Below are 17,500 nucleotides of genomic sequence, written 5' to 3' on the forward strand. Positions count from 1 at the left end.
TTTTTTTTTTGGCCAGGCAGTGTATATATACAGTGGGGCAAAAAAGTATTTAGTCATCCACCAATTGTGCAAGTTCTCCCATTTAAAAAGATGAGAGAGGCCTGTAATTTTCATCATAGGTATACCTCAACTATGAGAGACAAAATGAGAAACAAAATCCAGAAAATCACATTGTCTGATTTTTAAAGAATTTATTTGCAAATTATGGTGGAAAATAAGTATTTGGACACCTACAAACAAGCAAGATTTCTGGCTCTCACAGACCTGTAACTGGCTCCTCTGTCCTCCACTCGTTACCTGTATTAATGGCACCTGTTTGAACTCGTTATCAATATAAAAGACACCTGTCTACAACTTCAAACAGTCACACTCCAAACTCCACTATGGCCAAGACCAAAGAGCTGTCAAAGGACACCAGAAACAAAATTGTAGACCTGCACCAGGCTGGGAAGACTGAATCTGCAATAGGTAAGCAGCTTGGTGTGAAGAAATCAACTGTGGGAGCAATTATTAGAAAATGGAAGACATACAAGACCACGGACAATCTCCCTCGATCTGGGGCTCCATGCAAGATCTCACCCCGTGGGGTCAAAATGATCACAAGAACGGTGAGCAAAAATCCCAGAACCACACGGGGGGACCTAGTGAATGACCTGCAGAGAGCTGGGACCAAAGTAACAAAGGCTACCATCAGTAACACACTACGCCGCCAGGGACTCAAAAACTGCAGTGCCAGACGTGTCCCCCTGCTTAAGCCAGTACATGTGTAGGCCTGTCTGAAGTTTGCTAGAGAGCATTTGGATGATCCAGAAGAGGATTGGGAGAATGTCATATGGTCAGATGAAACCAAAATAGAACTTTTTGGTAAAAACTCTACTCGTCATGTTTGGAGGAGAAAGAATGCTGAGTTGCATCCAAAGAAAGCATGGGAGTGGAAACATCATGCTTTGGGGCTGTTTTTCTGCAAAGGGACCAGAACGACTGATCCGTGTAAAGGAAAGAATGAATGGGGCCATGTATCGTCAGATTTTGAGTGAAAACCTCCTTCCATCAGCAAGGGCATTGAAGATGAAACGTGGCTGGGTCTTTCAGCATGACAATGATCCCAAACACACCGCCCAGGTAACGAAGGAGTGGCTTCATAAGAAGCATTTCAAGGTCCTGGAGTGGCTTAGCCAGTCTCCAGATCTCAACCCCATAGAAAATCTTTGGAGGGAGTTGAAAGTCCGTGTTGCCCAGCGACAGCCCCAAAACATCACTGCTCTAGAGGAGATCTGCATGGAGGAATGGGCCAAAATACCAGCAACAGTGTGTGAAAACCTTGTGAAGACTTACAGAAAATGTTTGACCTCTGTCATTGCCAACAAAGGGTATATAACAAAGTATTGAGATGAACTTTTGTTATTGACCAAATACTTTTTTTCCCACCATAATTTGCAAATAAATTCTTCAAAAATCAGACAATGTGATTTTCTGGATTTTTTTTTTCTCATTTTGTCTCTCATAGTTGAGGTATACCTATGATGAAAATTACAGGCCTCTCTCATCTTTTTAAGTGGGAGAACTTGCACAATTGGTGGCTGACTAAATACTTTTTTGCCCCACTGTGTGTATATGTATATATATATATATATATATATATATATATATACACGAGGGTTGTTTCATAAGTTTTGAGACTTTTTTAAATAGATCCAACATGGTTTGGTCAATTCCAAAGAAAATTTTTACTCACATAACCTCGTCATTTGGCAACACTTCAGTACTGTTCAACATACTCTCCCCCGATTTCAATGCACTTTTTCATGCGATAAATCCAACGATCAAAACAGTGACGAAAATCAGGTTCAGTCAGTTGGTCAAGCTGCTCTTCCACCACAGAAATGAGGCTGTCTCTGTCCTCAAAAATCCATTCCTTTCAGCTCCTTCTTCACCGTCGGGAACAGCCAGAAGTCACAGGGTGCCAAATCTGGTGAATAAGGGGGCGGATGAAGGACTTCAATCCCAGATTTGGCGAGGAACTCAACAGTTTTGTTTGACTTGTGAGGCGGCGCGTTGTCATGGTGAAGGATGAAGTTTTTCAAGGTGCGATTAGAGCGATCTCTAGTGAGATTTTTGAAAACTTCTGGAAGGCACAGGGTTGTGTAGACATCAGAGTTCATTGTCGTGCGTTCAGGACGTGGAACTGAAGGAATAATTTTTTTGTAGCCAAAAAAGATGGCAAACATGGTCCTCTTGGCTGACCTTTGGCGCCTGGCTTTCAGTGGAGGAAGGCAACCTTTTGGACCCCACTTTGAGCTCTTTAAGTCAGTGTGATATGGGGGGGGGGGGTATTGGGTGTACAGTTCATTTATTATGAACATGTTCTTCTTAAGTTTGCATATGCTGGATTTATGTCCAAGTGTCTGTTGATGGCGTTCTCATTTGATAGCCAAGATTCGGCCAGCTCTCTGCCACTTTTAGTACTGGCCTTAAATTTTACTTGTACATTGTCCCAGTTAAATGTATGTCCTGTTGATTTAGTATGCGTGTAGATCAATGAAAGTGAGTTCTTTCTTCTGACGGCGTTGCGATGTTCCTGTATACGTGTTGCGATTCTTTTTGAAGTTTGTCCTATGTATACCGCTGAGCAAGAACTGCATAGAATGCTATAAACTGCGTTTTGTGTTTCTGCCATCGATTTCTTGTTTTTAGCATTAAAGAGGACCGTGCGCAGATTGTTTGTGGGTTTGTGTGCTATTCTGATGTCTGACTTGGCCAGGATGCACGCTGTACCTTCAGACACCTTGTGGTGATAAGGGAGTGAGTGCCAGGTGGGGTGCGGGTTCTGATTCAAGTCGATTGTTTGCCAGGTATCTCATGAACGGAGCTGTGTTAAAACTCTATTCAGAAGAGTCCACACCCATTGTAATACGAAGGAAACAAAAATGAATGAGAGACGCTATCTCTTCCATCTTTTCACTTCAAAGGGATACTCAAAAACATTCATTAATCGGAGCTTACACACGCCAAAAAACTCAGCAAACAATCGAATTGAATTGAATTGAGTGCCTGGTTGTCTCCACACATACCTCAGTGCAAGACACATGACAGCCCGCATGGAGTTTGCTAAGACACCTGAAGGACTCTGAGATGGTGAGAAATAAGATTCTCTGGTCTGATGAGACCAAGATAGAACTTTTTGGCCTTAATTCTAAGCGGTATGTGTGGAGACAACCAGGCACTGCTCATCACTTGTCCAATACAGTCCCCACAGTGAAGCATGGCGGTGGCAGCATCATGCTGTGGGGGTGTTTTTCAGCTGCAGGGACAGGACGACTGGTTGCAATCGAGGGAAAGATGAATGCGGCAAAGTACAGGGATATCCTGGACAAAAACCCTTCTCCAGAGTGCTAAGGACCTCAGACTGGGCCGAAGGTTTACCTTCCAACAAGACAATGACCCTAAGCACACAGCTAAAATAACGAAGGAGTGGCTTCACAACAACTCTGACTGTTCTTGAATGGCCCAGCCAGAGCCCCTGACTTAAACCCAATTGAGCATCTCTGGAGAGACCTAAAAATGGCTGTCCACCAACGTTTACCATCCAACCTGACAGAATTGGAGAGGATCTGCAAGGAGGAATGACAGAGGATCCCCAAATCCAGGTGTGAAAAACTTGTTGCATCTTTCTCAAGACGACTCATGGCTGTATTAGCTCAAAAGGGTGCTTCTACTAAATACTGAGCAAAGGGTCTGAATACTTAGGACCATGTGATATTTCAGTTTTTCTTTTTTAATAAATCTGCAACAATTTCAAAAATTCTTTTTTTTGTCTGTCAATATGGGGTGCTATGTGTACATTAATGAGGGAAAAAATTAATTTAAATGGTTTTAGCAAATGGCTGCAATATGACAAAGAGTGAAAAATTGAAGGGGGTCTGAATACTTTCCGTACCCACTGTATGTATATATATATATATATATATATATATATATATATATATATATATACATACAGTACTGTGCAAAAGTTTTAGGCAGGTGTGAAAAAATGCTGTAAACAAAGAATGCTTTCAAAAATAGAAGTGTTATTCATTTATTTTCATCAATCAACAAAATGCAGTTAGTGAACAAAAGAGAAATCTAAATCAAATCAATATTTGGTGTGACCACCCTTTGCCTTCAAAATAGCATCAATTCTTCTAGGTACACCTGCACACAGTTTTGGAAGGAACTCGGCTGGTAGGTTGTTCCAAACATCTTGGAGAACTAACCACAGATCTTCTGTGGATGTAGGCTTCCTCACATCCTTCTGTCTCTTCATGTAATCCCAGACACACTCTGTGATGTTGAGATCAGGGCTCTGTGGGGGCCATACCATCATTTCCAGGACTTCTTGTTCTTCTTTATGCTGAAGATAGTTCTTAATGACTTTGTCTGTATGTTTGGGGTTGTTGTCCTGCTGCAGAATAAATTTGGGGCCAATCATACGCCTCCTTGATGGTATTGCATGATGGATAAGTATCTGCCTGTATTTCTCAGCATTGAGAACACCATTAATCCAGACCAAATCTCCAACTCCATTTGCAGAAATGCAGCCCCAAACGTTCAAGGAACCTCCACCATGCTTCACTGTTGCCTGCAGACACTCATTATTGTACTGCTCTCCAGCCCTTTACGAACAAACTGCCTTCTGCTACAGCCAAATATTTCAAATTTTAACTCATCAGTCCAGAGCACCTGCTGCCATTTTTCTGCACCCCAGTTCTTATGTTTCCATGCATACTTGAGTCGCTTGGCCTTGTTTCCACATCGGAGGTATGGCTTTTTGGCTGCAACTCTTCCATGAAGACCACTTCTGGCCAGACTTCTCTGGACAGTAGATGGGTGTACCTGGGTCCCACTGGTTTCTGCCAGTTCTGAGCTGATGGCACTGCTAGACATCTTCCGATTTCGAAGGGTAATAAGCTTGATGTGTCTTTCATCTGCTGCACTAAGTTTCCTTGGCCGACCACTGCATCTACGATCCTCAACGTTGCCCGTTTCTTTGTGCTTCTTCAAAAGAGCTTGAACAGCACATCTTGAAACCCCAGCTTTGAAATCTTTGTCTGGGAGAGACCTTGCTGATGCAGTATCACTACCTTGTGTCTTGTTGCTGTGCTCAATCTTGCCATGACATGAAACTGTCTTCCACAACCTCACCTTGGTAGCAGAGTTTATCTGTTCCTCACCCAGTTTTAAGCCTCCTACACAGCTGTTTCTGTTTCAGTTAATGACTGTGTTTCAACCTACGTGTGACATTGATGATAGTTAGCACCTGTTTGGTATAATTGGTTGATCATACACCTGACTATAATCCTACAAAATCCCTGACTTTGTGCAAGTGTACCTATAAGAATTGATGCTGGTTTGAAGGCAAAAGGTAGTAACACCAAATATTGATTTGATTTAAATTTTTCTTTTGTTTGCTCACTTTGCCTTTTGTAAATTGATAACAATAAACAATCATTATTTATATTTCTGAAAGCATTCTTTGTTTACAGTATTTTTTCACACCTGCCTAAAACTTTTGCACAGTACTGTATATATATATATATATATATATATATACACACATACATAGATATCCAAAAATATGAATGACTGTTGGCAATATCATAAACCCAATTCACTGCAATGTTTCATATTGAAGACCCATGAAATGTACATTGTATGTGTTACCTTTGAAAAGCTAATGGATTGCATGTTGTCAAAGACAGCTGAAGTAATTAACCATTTAAAGATTCTCTTACAGAAAGTACTAAAAACAAGACAAGACAGACTCAGTGACCATTTTATTAGTTACATCTGCCTATTATTACTAATAGCCTGCTTCATTTTTGTAGCCAATTTAGTGACTGCAATTCAATATATCATACATAACATGCTGACATGCTCGAGAAATATAGTTTTTTTGATTAAACAAAAAAAATGGCTAGCACACATGACATAGGCTACTCTGACAGTGGAATGACTGCTAGTGCCAGACATGCTGGTTCCAAAGAAAATCTTGATGCCCATTAACACCCTGAAAATGAAGAAACAAAGAAAGAAAATATCAAGTGAACTACAGCTATTTTGGTAAAAACACTTTGTTCATTAACAAAGTCAGAGAACGGTCAGTCACTTAAGCCAACAAAAAGGCTACAAATACTCCAAAACATTTCTTAACAACATCACTACAAGCACAGCCCATTTCTATATTCGCAGAACGTTACGTATATAGATTACAGCAGCAGAAGACTATGCCAGGTTGAACTCTTATCATCTAAGAACATGCAGATGACTTAAAATATGGAACTTGATCTGACATATTTCAGTTTCTGCTGTGACAAACAGATGACAATTTTAGAATTTGGTGCATGAATCCAAGCACCACGAAGTCCTTGTATTATCAATATATGCTGGAGGCAGTAGTGTAGCAGTACTACAGTGAAATTCCTACTAAAATGCAAAATTTAATGTTATTTTAAGAAATAATAAACTCACTTTGTAATATGACCAGTATATTTTACATAGGATTTAAAGTTTTAACGTTTGGGGGAGGGGGGGACATTGGCAGGTCATTATTGATATACATGTATAGGTTTGAGATTAACAACATATAGTACTCTTCTCTAAGATTAAACTCACCAAACACTCCAGTTGTCCAAACTTAGTACTAAACAGTGAGGGTCTGAATGTAGTTTTTCAAAATGTTTTACAGCATGTTGATTTTCAGAATCTCTTCCACAACCCTTTGAAAAAATAAAATTACAAATTTATAATATTTTAATATTAATGTTTGAAAATTAAATTTTCTTTTTCATTGCTGCTAAAATATGATTTAAAACACAGTTGACCCATATGCGGTATCTGAGACGCACACCCAATAAAAATGTGTAAAACATTCTGCAGAAACTAAGTGAAAAATGTAAGAACTGCACCAATGTCCCAAACAATTTTGCAAGTTTTCACCATTTTATACAAATTCCATAAAAGAATTTTACATGAACATTAGGCATATAGTGTAGAAGTTTATTTATTCATGTATTTTTTTACTGATCAGTTTAATTCAATACTTTCGTAAACCAATTTTTGTAGAAAAAAAATATATAAAGTTGAAAGCAACACTGACCTGAACTAAATGCAAATAGTTTGTGAAAACCTGGTTATATATTATTAATTTCCGCTATCAATTTATTTTTAAATGGATAACTATATGATGTTATTTTAATGTAAAATACCTACAGTTTTTTCTTGTATATAATACTAGCTGTCCCCTGTGGCTCTGCCCACTTTGATTTTTAAAGTTTGTCATGTTTCACTACAAACAGGTATCGCTAACTAAGCAGAGGCAAGGTATGCTCCAAACTGTGGCCAGAGGAAGACCGACTCGAACAGAGGTTGGCGCGTGAGTGAGGAGGGGCCTGCCCGGCTCCCCACTCCTGATGTCACGCTTTCCCCTCCCCTTGAGCAGCAGCCTCCATCTCAGAATAGCACAAGTAAGTCGCTCCTGCAAGCAGACTATGATACTTAGCGCGATGAGAGAAATCGCAAAACCAACCAGAATGTTCAAGCAAATTATAAAAAAAAAAAAAAAAATTATCTAAATCCATTAAATAGTTCTCTCATGAAAAGAGGACAAACATACAGGCAGACAGATGTTGGATTTTATATATGTATATTAGAGAGTACATTAAATTTGTATTTGAAACAAGTGCAAAACTCTGCAAAATAGCAATACAATATATTTTAACTATGTTCACATTACCAGGCTGAAGTGACTCAAATTGGATTTTTTTTTGCTTAATGTGACACACACCTGATGTTTTCCAGGCTGTGTGGACACAGAATCCCAATCTTTTCAAATTTGATTTAAGTCACTTTCATATGTGGTCCTAGATAGAATATGTACCCGATTCACCAAGCAACATAAATGAAAACAGTCATATCAGAATTCATGCGTTTTTTGTCTATATGCCTATATTTGCCTCTATCAAGGAGTGCTACAGCTGTGACAACAGTCTCCTTTTGCACAAACATATCAATGTTCAATGAGGACAGATGCATTCATGTTACTGTTAGTACTAGGGTGTTGTACCGTGTTAGCCATTATGAATGTAGAGAAAAGCCAAGCAAAATGACACCTTTTATTGGCTAACTAGAAAGATTACAATATGCAAGCTTTCGAGGCAACTCAGGCCCCTTCTTCAGGCAAGATGTTACTGTTAGGTAAAGGTTACTGTCATGATAGGCAAATCTGATCTGAGCAAAATATCAGAATTCAGTAATCAGGGTTGTAGTGTGAACATAGCGTTAAATTGGCTGATTTTAAACTATTGTTCAAAATGACTAACTGCATTTTCTTTGTTGCTTACAGAAAAAAACATTTATTCGGTAAATGTGTGTTTGTAAATGATTTAAAAGCGGATCAAAGAATTGTTTGCTTTTGACAATCAAGATTTGGTACAAGAATTGCAAATCCTTTATTAGGGTTAACCAATTCTATATAGAAAACAGAAACTTACTAGTCTCTTTTTTAAAATATTTTTGGAGGAGTGTTGATTTGGAAAAATATTTCAATAATCTGCCTGAAAAAAATCAGGTGCATTGACGATACTTTAATATACAATGGCAAGAATGTTTCACCTTGTAAACAGCACAAACAGACAGCTAATAGTTTGGTATGATTATAAAAATCAAAACTAGGAAGAAATACTAATATAACTTATGATATTTTATATATAAAATCTATTAAAATTATAATACACATGAAAAGATTACATGGTAGAAAACATGAAAGAAATATGTACAGTGATCCCTCGCTATATCGCACTTCGCCTCTCGCGGCTTCACTCCATCGCGGATTTTATATGTAAGCATATTTAAATATATATCGCGGATTTTTTGCTGGTTCGCGGATTTCTGCGGACAATGGTTGTTTTAATTTCTGGTACATGCTTCCTCAGTTGGTTTGCCCAGTTGATTTCATACAAGGGACGCTATTGGCAGATGGCTGAGAAGCTAGATTGCTTACTCTTCGCTCTCTCTTGCGCTGACTCTCTCTGATCCTGACGTATGGGGATTGAGCAGGGGGGCTGTTTGCACACCTAGACGATACGGACGCTTGTCTAAAAATGCTGAAAGATTATCTTCACGTTGCTACCATCTGTGCAGCTGCTTCCTGAAGCGACATGCTGCACGGTGCTTCGCATACTTAAAAGCTTGAAGGGCATGTATTGATTTTTGATTGAAAAACAAACTCTGTCTCCAGGGCCAGATTTATATGAAAAGAGGCCCTAGGCTATTCCACTTATGAGGCCCTTTCACCTTCCATTTTTAAGTTTGTAAATTACATGAGAGATAATAAAATTTTGCTAACAATTTGAATGTAGGCCCCTCTTGATCTTGAGGCCCTAGGCTGAAGCCTAGTTAGCCTATAGGAAAATCCGGCCCTGTCTGTCTCTCTCTCTCTCTCTCTCTCTCTTTGTCTGCTCTTGACGGAGGGGGTGTGAGCTGCCGCCTTCAACAGCTTTGTGCCGCGGTGCTTCGCATACTTAAAAGCCAAACAGCCCTATTGATTTGTTTGCTAGAGATTGTTTTCTCTATCTATGTGACATTCTGTGCTCCTGACACGCACTCCTTTGAAGAGGAAGATATGTTTGCATTCTTTTAATTGTGAGACAGAAATGTCATCTCTGTCTTGTCATGGAGCACAGTTTAAACTTTTGAAAAAGAGACAAATGTTTGTTTGCAGTGTTTGAATAACGTTCCTGTCTCTCTACAACCTCCTGTGTTTCTGCGCAAATCTGTGACCCAAGCATGACAATATAAAAATAACCATATAAACATATGGTTTCTACTTCGCGGATTTTCTTATTTCGCAGGTGGCTCTGGAACGCAATCCCCGCGATGGAGGAGGGATTACTGTATTTTAAGCTTTTTGTGCATTTGGGATGGCTACACAACATAACAAAACTATTCAAAAATATGCTTAATCCAAAAAATAGTATTTGTCCAGCTATTTTGTGTTTTTGCATACAGTATTTTATATGCTTCCTCACAAAAAAACAATTAAATTCCCATGAAGGCTGAAGGAAGGAAAGCCGGTCGTGGCTGTGGTTTGATCAAGGGCGCAGTATCACCAACCCATGAAAGTCCTCTCAGCCACCTGCAGCAGTACCTGTTAGTCTTGCAGAGACAGCCAGCAGCAACAGCAAGTAGCTGTGCAGCCAAAGCAACTCTATGCAATTTACCACCAACATACAGAGAAGTAGCCATGGGCACAGGCGATACGACACGTATCTTTTATAGCCCAATGACTCACTTTCATAATGGCTGGGGAGGATGCTGTTAGGTGGGCACATTAAACCTGGTGTTCAACCTCGTGGTGCAGAGGTTCCTCCGAACTTACCTAGGGTTGGGTAAGCTTCTGAGCAAGGCATGGTGGGTCTGCAGCTATTTTCACTGCTCCCCTACTGCCAGCATGTTGCTTGCAAAATGCAAGAACAGCACCACCTGCAGCCCTATCCTCTGAAACAGGTTTGTTTCAGATGCAAAAATGCTGTGGAATTCCACCTTGTACACACTGCAGCAACTGTGGGAACAGCACAGGGCAGTGAACCACTGCATGATGGAGCAAGGCCCAAGCACCGCCACTGGATATTTTACTAGGAATCAGTGACAGTAGATGTGGCAGCTCTGCAAGGTGCTGGCTCCTTTCAAGCAGGCTAATAAATATGTCACCCAGGAGAACCCTGGCTGGAATGATGTGCTCCCACTAGTGATCCTGCTGGAGAGGCCACATGGTGCCCTGCTTGAGGTGGGAGAAGGTGCCAAGAAGGAGGATAAGAACATGTCCAGTAGGCAGCCCGGCAGGGAAAAGGAGGATAAGCAGGCGCAGAGGGCAGTGCCTATTGTCAAGGGTGGTGGTACACTAAACAGCAGAAGGAGGAGGAGGTAGACGATAGTCAGGAAGTGGTGGGGAGGGGGCACCTCTACAACATGGCTGTTCATATGCTGCAGTGCTTTAGGAGGGAACCCTGGATTAAAGGTATAAAACAGAGGGATGATTACTGGATGGCCACCCTACTAGAACCCCGGTACAAAGCCAAGATGGGGGAGTTTATGAAGCCCAGCCAGCAGGAAAGGAGGATGCGCCACATCAACTCTGTCCTTACCAGCAAACTGCTTGAGGCATACCCCCACCCTCGCCTCCCCACTATCTTTCCACATGTCCATCATAAAGCTATCAGTAGCAGCAACAACAGAAGCAGCAGACATGCTGGTGGAAATCTGATGGTGTGTGGAGAGACAGTCATTAACAGCAGCTGGATCGCAAGTTGAGTGACTACATGGGGTGCATCGGTGCAAATGATTACATGCGCACTGATGACCCCATGGAGTTCTGGGTGATGAGGCTGGATTTAAGCTATGAGCTTGCTCAGTATGTGTTGGAAGTGAAGTTGCCCGGCTTCAAACTTACTGTCTGAGCGGGCTTTCATTGCTGCAGAAGTGGTGGTCACAGACAAGATGACCAGGTTATCCACAAATTCTGGGGGCAGAATGACCTTTATAATGATAAACGAGTCCTTAATCAGTAGTGATTTCCAGCCCTCTTCTGCTGATTCCAGGGACTAGATGGGTTCCTTGTCTATTGCTATCTATCATTCTTCTTCTGTTTTGTTGTAAATGTCAGTGTCAATTTATTTATACAGTAATCCCTCCTCCATCGCGGGGGTTGCGTTCCAGAGCCACCCGCGAAATAAGAAAATCCGCGAAGTAGAAACCATATGTTTATATGGTTATTTTTATATTGTCATGCTTGGGTCACAGATTTGCGCAGAAACACAGGAGGTTGTAGAGAGACAGGAACGTTATTCAAACACTGCAAACAAACATTTGTATCTTTTTCAAAAGTTTAAACTGTGCTCCATGACAAGACAGAGATGACAGTTCCGTCTCACAATTAAAAGAATGCAAACATATCTTCCTCTTCAAAGGAGTGCGCGTCAGGAGCAGTGAATGGCTTTTAAGTATGCGAAGCACCGCAGCACAAAGCTGTTGAAGGCGGCAGCTCACACCCCCTCCGTCAGGAGCAGAGAGAGAGAGAGAGAGAGAGAGAGAGAGAGAGAGAGAGACAGACAGGGCCGGATTTTCCTATAGGCTAACTAGGCTTCAGCCTAGGGCCTCAAGATCAAGAGGGGCCTACATTCAAATTGTTAGCAAAATTTTATTATCTCTCATGTAATTTACAAACTTAAAAATGGAAGGTGAAAGGGCCTCATAAGTGGAATAGCCTAGGGCCTCTTTTCATATAAATCTGGCCCTGGAGACAGAGTTTGTTTTTCAATCAAAAATCAATACGTGCCCTTCAAGCTTTTAAGTATGCGAAGCACCCGGTGGTGCAGCATGTCGCTTCAGGAAGCAGCTGCACAGATGGTAGCAACGTGAAGATAATCTTTCAGCATTTTTAGACAAGCGTCCGTATCGTCTAGGTGTGCGAACAGCCCCCCTGCTCACACCCCCTCCGTCAGGATCAGAGAAAGTCAGCGCAAGAGAGAGAGAGAGAAAAGTAAGTTGGGTAGCTTCTCAGCCATCTGCCAATAGCGTCCCTTGTATGAAATCAACTGGGCAAACCAACTGAGGAAGCATGTACCAGAAATTAAAAGACCCATTGTCCGCAGAAATCCGCGAACCAGCAAAAAATCCGCGATATATATTTAAATATGCTTACATATAAAATCCGCAATGGAGTGAAGCCGCAAAAGGCGAAGCGCGATATAGCGAGGGATTACTGTACAACATAAATAACAAGTTAACTCATCATCAATATAAGAGAAGGAGGTGCGTGCCCAATGCATGCATAATTGCTGCCGCACAGCTCAGGTTAATGTGTAGCATCCACCTGGATGATATAATGGCAGACATTTTTGCACCAGTATGCTCACAACACATTAACTGTTAGGTGGTGAAGCGGTGAGAGAGATAACCAATTAATTACAGGGGATGACTAGGGAGCCAGAATTACTAGGCTGTGGTGGGCAATTTAGCCTAGACATCAGGATACACACTACTCTTTACGAAGGATGCCCAGGCATCTTTTATGACCATAGAGACCTTCAGGACCTTAATCAGGACCTTCGTTTTATGTCTCATCCAAAGGGCGGCACCATTTTTACAGCACAGTGTCCCTATCACTGAACTGGGGCATTGAGATCCACATTCAGACTACAGGGTAAGTGCCCCCTACTGGCCTCACTAACACTTCTTCCAGCAGCAACCCAAGCCTTCCTAGATGGTCTCCCATCCAAGTACAATGGAACCTCGGTTCACGACCATAATTTGTTCCAAAACGAAAAGTTTTTAAGCACAAATATAGTTAATGAAACCTTAGAATGCACAGCGTAATAGTAAACTAAATGTAAAAACATTGAATAACACTGAGAAAACCTTGAACAACAGAGAAAACTAACACTGCAATAGTTTGCGCTATTGCGCTACCAACCGCTGGCTAAAAACACATTTTTTTTTAATGAGTTTTAAGCACAGGGAAAAAAATGAACATTTGAAAAAATCCATAATTTAATAAACCACCAAGAAAAGTAAAATTGCAACAATGCAAGCTACAAACCAATCGCTGTGAACAGAAGTGAAAACAAAATTAAGACCAGTGCATTCTTCAACTGCCTTCCTACCTTATGCGTCCAGCCCCCTCTCTCTCATGCTGCCTGTGTGTGTGCGCATCTCTCTCTCACGCTGCCTGTGTGTGTGCGCGTTTGTCTCTCTCTAGCGCTGCCCATGTGTGTGCGCGTCTGTCTCTCTCTCCCGCTGCCTGTGTGTGTGTCGCGCTCTCTCTCTCTTGCTCACTGCACAGGAAATGCACAGGGAGAGACTGAACATGTACAAACCGAAAGGGAAACTGGCTTGTTCGTATACCGAATGTGTGGTCGTGAACCGAGGCAAAAGTTTGGCAAACGTTTTGGTCGTAAACTGATTTGTACGCGTACAGAGACGTTCATGAACCGAGGTTCCACTGTACTGTTCGGGCCCGAACATGCTTAACTTCAGGTGGATGACCTGTTTTGAAGTGAATGTGGTATGGCTGCTGGAAAGTAATCTGGCTAACACAGTTATGATGAACGAGAAAATGATTGCAAAATAAAACAGAACAACTGATACCTGAAAACTAAAGAGTTTCAATAGAATATACTACAGAAAACAGTACGTACAAAGAATATAGATAAAGAACAACTACACTAGAGACTTACCACTATGCAAGGACTGAAAGCATTCAAATATACTAGAAAGGTCTTTATCTAAGCCCCCAAGTACTACTCAAAACAATGATTACCAATAAACAAACATACATATGTACAAATGAGAAAGCAACACTACCAAAAACACAACCTCAACTAAAATTCCAAATACTACTTTATTTTTTTTTTTTTACCTATTTTCCCACTCCACTCAATCGTAAACTATGATTAGTATTAGGGACATCTGGAACTCTTCTTGACAACTCTGGGACAAGGCACTGAAGGCAGTCAACTGCAGAATACATTCACATTCACTCAGTGCCAATTTAAATATGAACATGTGATATTTAATTAAATTTATATTTGAAAAAACATATTATAACATATATAAAACATATAAACATATGCCAACATATTCTTACTATACAATTTATTTTTGTATAGCCCAAAATCACAGAAGGAGTGCCGCAATGGGCTTGAACAAGCCCTGCCTTCTGACTGCCCTCTAGCCTTGAATCTCTAAGAAGACAAGGAAAAACTCCCCAATAAAAAAACAAAAACAAACCTATTAGGGTGAAAAAAATGGATAAAAACTTGGGAAAGGCAGTTCAAAGAGAGACCTCTTTACAGATTGGTTGGGTGTGCAGTGGGTGTAAAAAAAGGGGGCTAAATACAATACAATACACAGAACAGAACAAAAGCAATCCTCAATACAATAGTGCAACAGGTATATTACAAGTAAAGAGCAGAATTCAACAGTAGATGATAACACATATGAGGATTAGGGTTTGTTCAGAGTTCTGAAGACCTCAGCCATCAAGCTGCCTCCACCTATTGGCCATTCCAAAGCTGAGTCAGCACTGGGCCAATGTTGACAGTGCATCTTTCTGAATTACTATTGTAAGAGCCAATCTTAGAATGTTTAATGTTAATGTTAGAATTGCTTAATTTTAATAACAGAATATCAGTTTCCCATAGTTGCTTAGAATATTTTAGTCTTTTACCCCCTGCAAGTTAACATGAAATAGAACTTTCTTAGATATACAGTGGGTACGGAAAGTATTCAGACCCCCTTCAATTTTTCACTCTTTGTCATATTGCAGCCATTTGCTAAAATCATTTAAATTAATTTTTTCCCTCATTAATGTACACACAGCACCCCATATTGACAGACAAAAAAAAGAATTTTTGAAATTGTTGCAGATTTATTAAAAAAGAAAAACTGAAATATCACATGGTCCTAAGTATTCAGACCCTTTGCTCAGTATTTAGTAGAAGCACCCTTTTGAGCTAATACAGCCATGAGTCTTCTTGGGAAAGATGCAACAAGTTTTTCACACCTGGATTTGGGGATCCTCTGCCATTCCTCCTTGCAGATCCTCTCCAGTTCTGTCAGGTTGGATGGTAAACGTTGGTGGACAGCCATTTTTAGGTCTCTCCAGAGATGCTCAATTGGGTTTAAGTCAGGGCTCTGGCTGGGCCATTCAAGAACAGTCAGAGTTGTTGTGAAGCCACTCCTTCGTTATTTTAGCTGTGTGCTTAGGGTCATTGTCTTGTTGGAAGGTAAACCTTCGGCCCAGTCTGAGGTCCTTAGCACTCTGGAGAAGGTTTTTGTCCAGGATATCCCTGTACTTGGCCGCATTTATCTTTCCCTCGATTGCAACCAGTCGTCCTGTCCCTGCAGCTGAAAAACACCCCCACAGCATGATGCTGCCACCGCCATGCTTCACTGTGGGGACTGTATTGGACAAGTGATGAGCAGTGCCTGGTTGTCTCCACACATACCGCTTAGAATTAAGGCCAAAAAGTTCTATCTTGGTCTCATCAGACCAGAGAATCTTATTTCTCACCATCTCAGAGTCCTTCAGGTGTCTTTTAGCAAACTTCATGCGGGCTGTCATGTGTGTGATGGTTGACTTTCTACAACTTTCTCCCATCTCCTGACTGCATCTCTGGAGCTCAGCCAAAGTGATCTTTGGGTTTTTCTTTACCTCTCTCATCAAGGCTCTTCTCCCCCGGTAGCTCAGCTTGGCCGGACGGCCAGCTCTAGGAAGAGTTCTGGTCGTCCCAAACGTCTTCCATTTAAGGATTATGGAGGCCACTGTGCTCTTGGGAACCTTAAGTGCAGCAGAAATTTTTTTGTAACCTTGGCCAGATCTGTGCCTTGCCACAATTCTGTCTCTGAGCTCTTCAGGCAGTTCCTTTGACCTCATGATTCTCATTTGCTCTGACATGCATTGTGAGCTGTAAGGTCTTATATAGACAGGTGTGTGGCTTTCCTAATCAAGTCCAATCAGTATAATCAAACACAGCTGGACTCAAATGAAGGTGATCTCAAGTATGATCAGAAGAAATGGAAGCACCCGAGTTAAATATATGAGTGTCACAGCAAAGGGTCTGAATACTTAGGACCATGTGATATTTCAGTTTTTCTTTTTTAATAAATCTGCAACAATTTCATTTTTTGTCTGTCAATATGGGGTGCTGTGTGTACATTAATGAGGGAAAAAATTAATTTAAATGATTTTAGCAAATGGCTGCAATATGACAAAGAGTGAAAAATTGAAGGGGGTCTGAATACTATCTGTAAAACTGGGTGTTCATTTTTAAGACAGACAGTTTTCTGACTGTACTACACATTTTGATATGAACATTTGTAATCTTTTTAGTTAGCCAATAAAAAGTGTTATTTTGCTTGACCTTTCTCGATATGAACATTTGAAATTATGACTACATGACCAAACCTAGAGAGAAATGAAATAAGATAAATAAGCCATAAACTGAATTTTCTATAAAGTAAAAACTTTCCTTTCTTTGTAATATAATTTTTTCTCTATTTTTGTGTGAACTGATTGGTTTTAAATTTTGCTAAAAGTTTTAAAACGAAGACATTTGTCTGTGGATTTATTTTAAAACACATCACACTAATGCCAGAGCTGTCCTTTGGAGCAAACTAAAAGCAGCAGAAATTTGGTAATTTGAGACAAACGCAGCTATACACATAACAATTAGTACCACAGTCTTAAAGTTCTGTATTTTCAAGTCCAAGTTATTTCTTCACAATCATGGTATATACAGTGATATCTTGAGATACAAGTTTAACTCGTTCCGTGACCGAGCTCGTAAGTCAAAATGCTTGTATCTCAAATCAATTTTCCCCATTGAAATTAATTGAAATGAGATTAATTCATGCCAGCCCCCAAAAAAACACCCCAATTTTTTGTTAAATGTTTTCAACA

The 17,500-nt window shown here is 40.5% G+C and overlaps 2 protein-coding genes across 2 annotated transcripts in view; one reads left to right on the plus strand and one right to left on the minus strand.

The window, feature by feature from the left end:
• The window catches only part of usp16 (ubiquitin specific peptidase 16), a 182,743-nt gene that overhangs the window by 124,487 nt on the left and 40,756 nt on the right, over nt 1-17,500 (minus strand). The window contains exon 4 of the mRNA XM_028790464.2: nt 6,655-6,758. Within this exon, the coding sequence (XP_028646297.2) occupies nt 6,655-6,758 (104 nt within the window). The remainder of the gene's footprint in view (nt 1-6,654; nt 6,759-17,500) is intronic.
• Nucleotides 1-17,500, plus strand: part of LOC127527343 (craniofacial development protein 2-like) — a 68,863-nt gene that overhangs the window by 31,289 nt on the left and 20,074 nt on the right. The gene's annotated exons all lie outside the window — the stretch shown is intronic.

Source organism: Erpetoichthys calabaricus, chromosome 4, assembly GCF_900747795.2.
Source record: "Erpetoichthys calabaricus chromosome 4, fErpCal1.3, whole genome shotgun sequence".
NCBI lineage: Eukaryota > Metazoa > Chordata > Cladistia > Polypteriformes > Polypteridae > Erpetoichthys > Erpetoichthys calabaricus.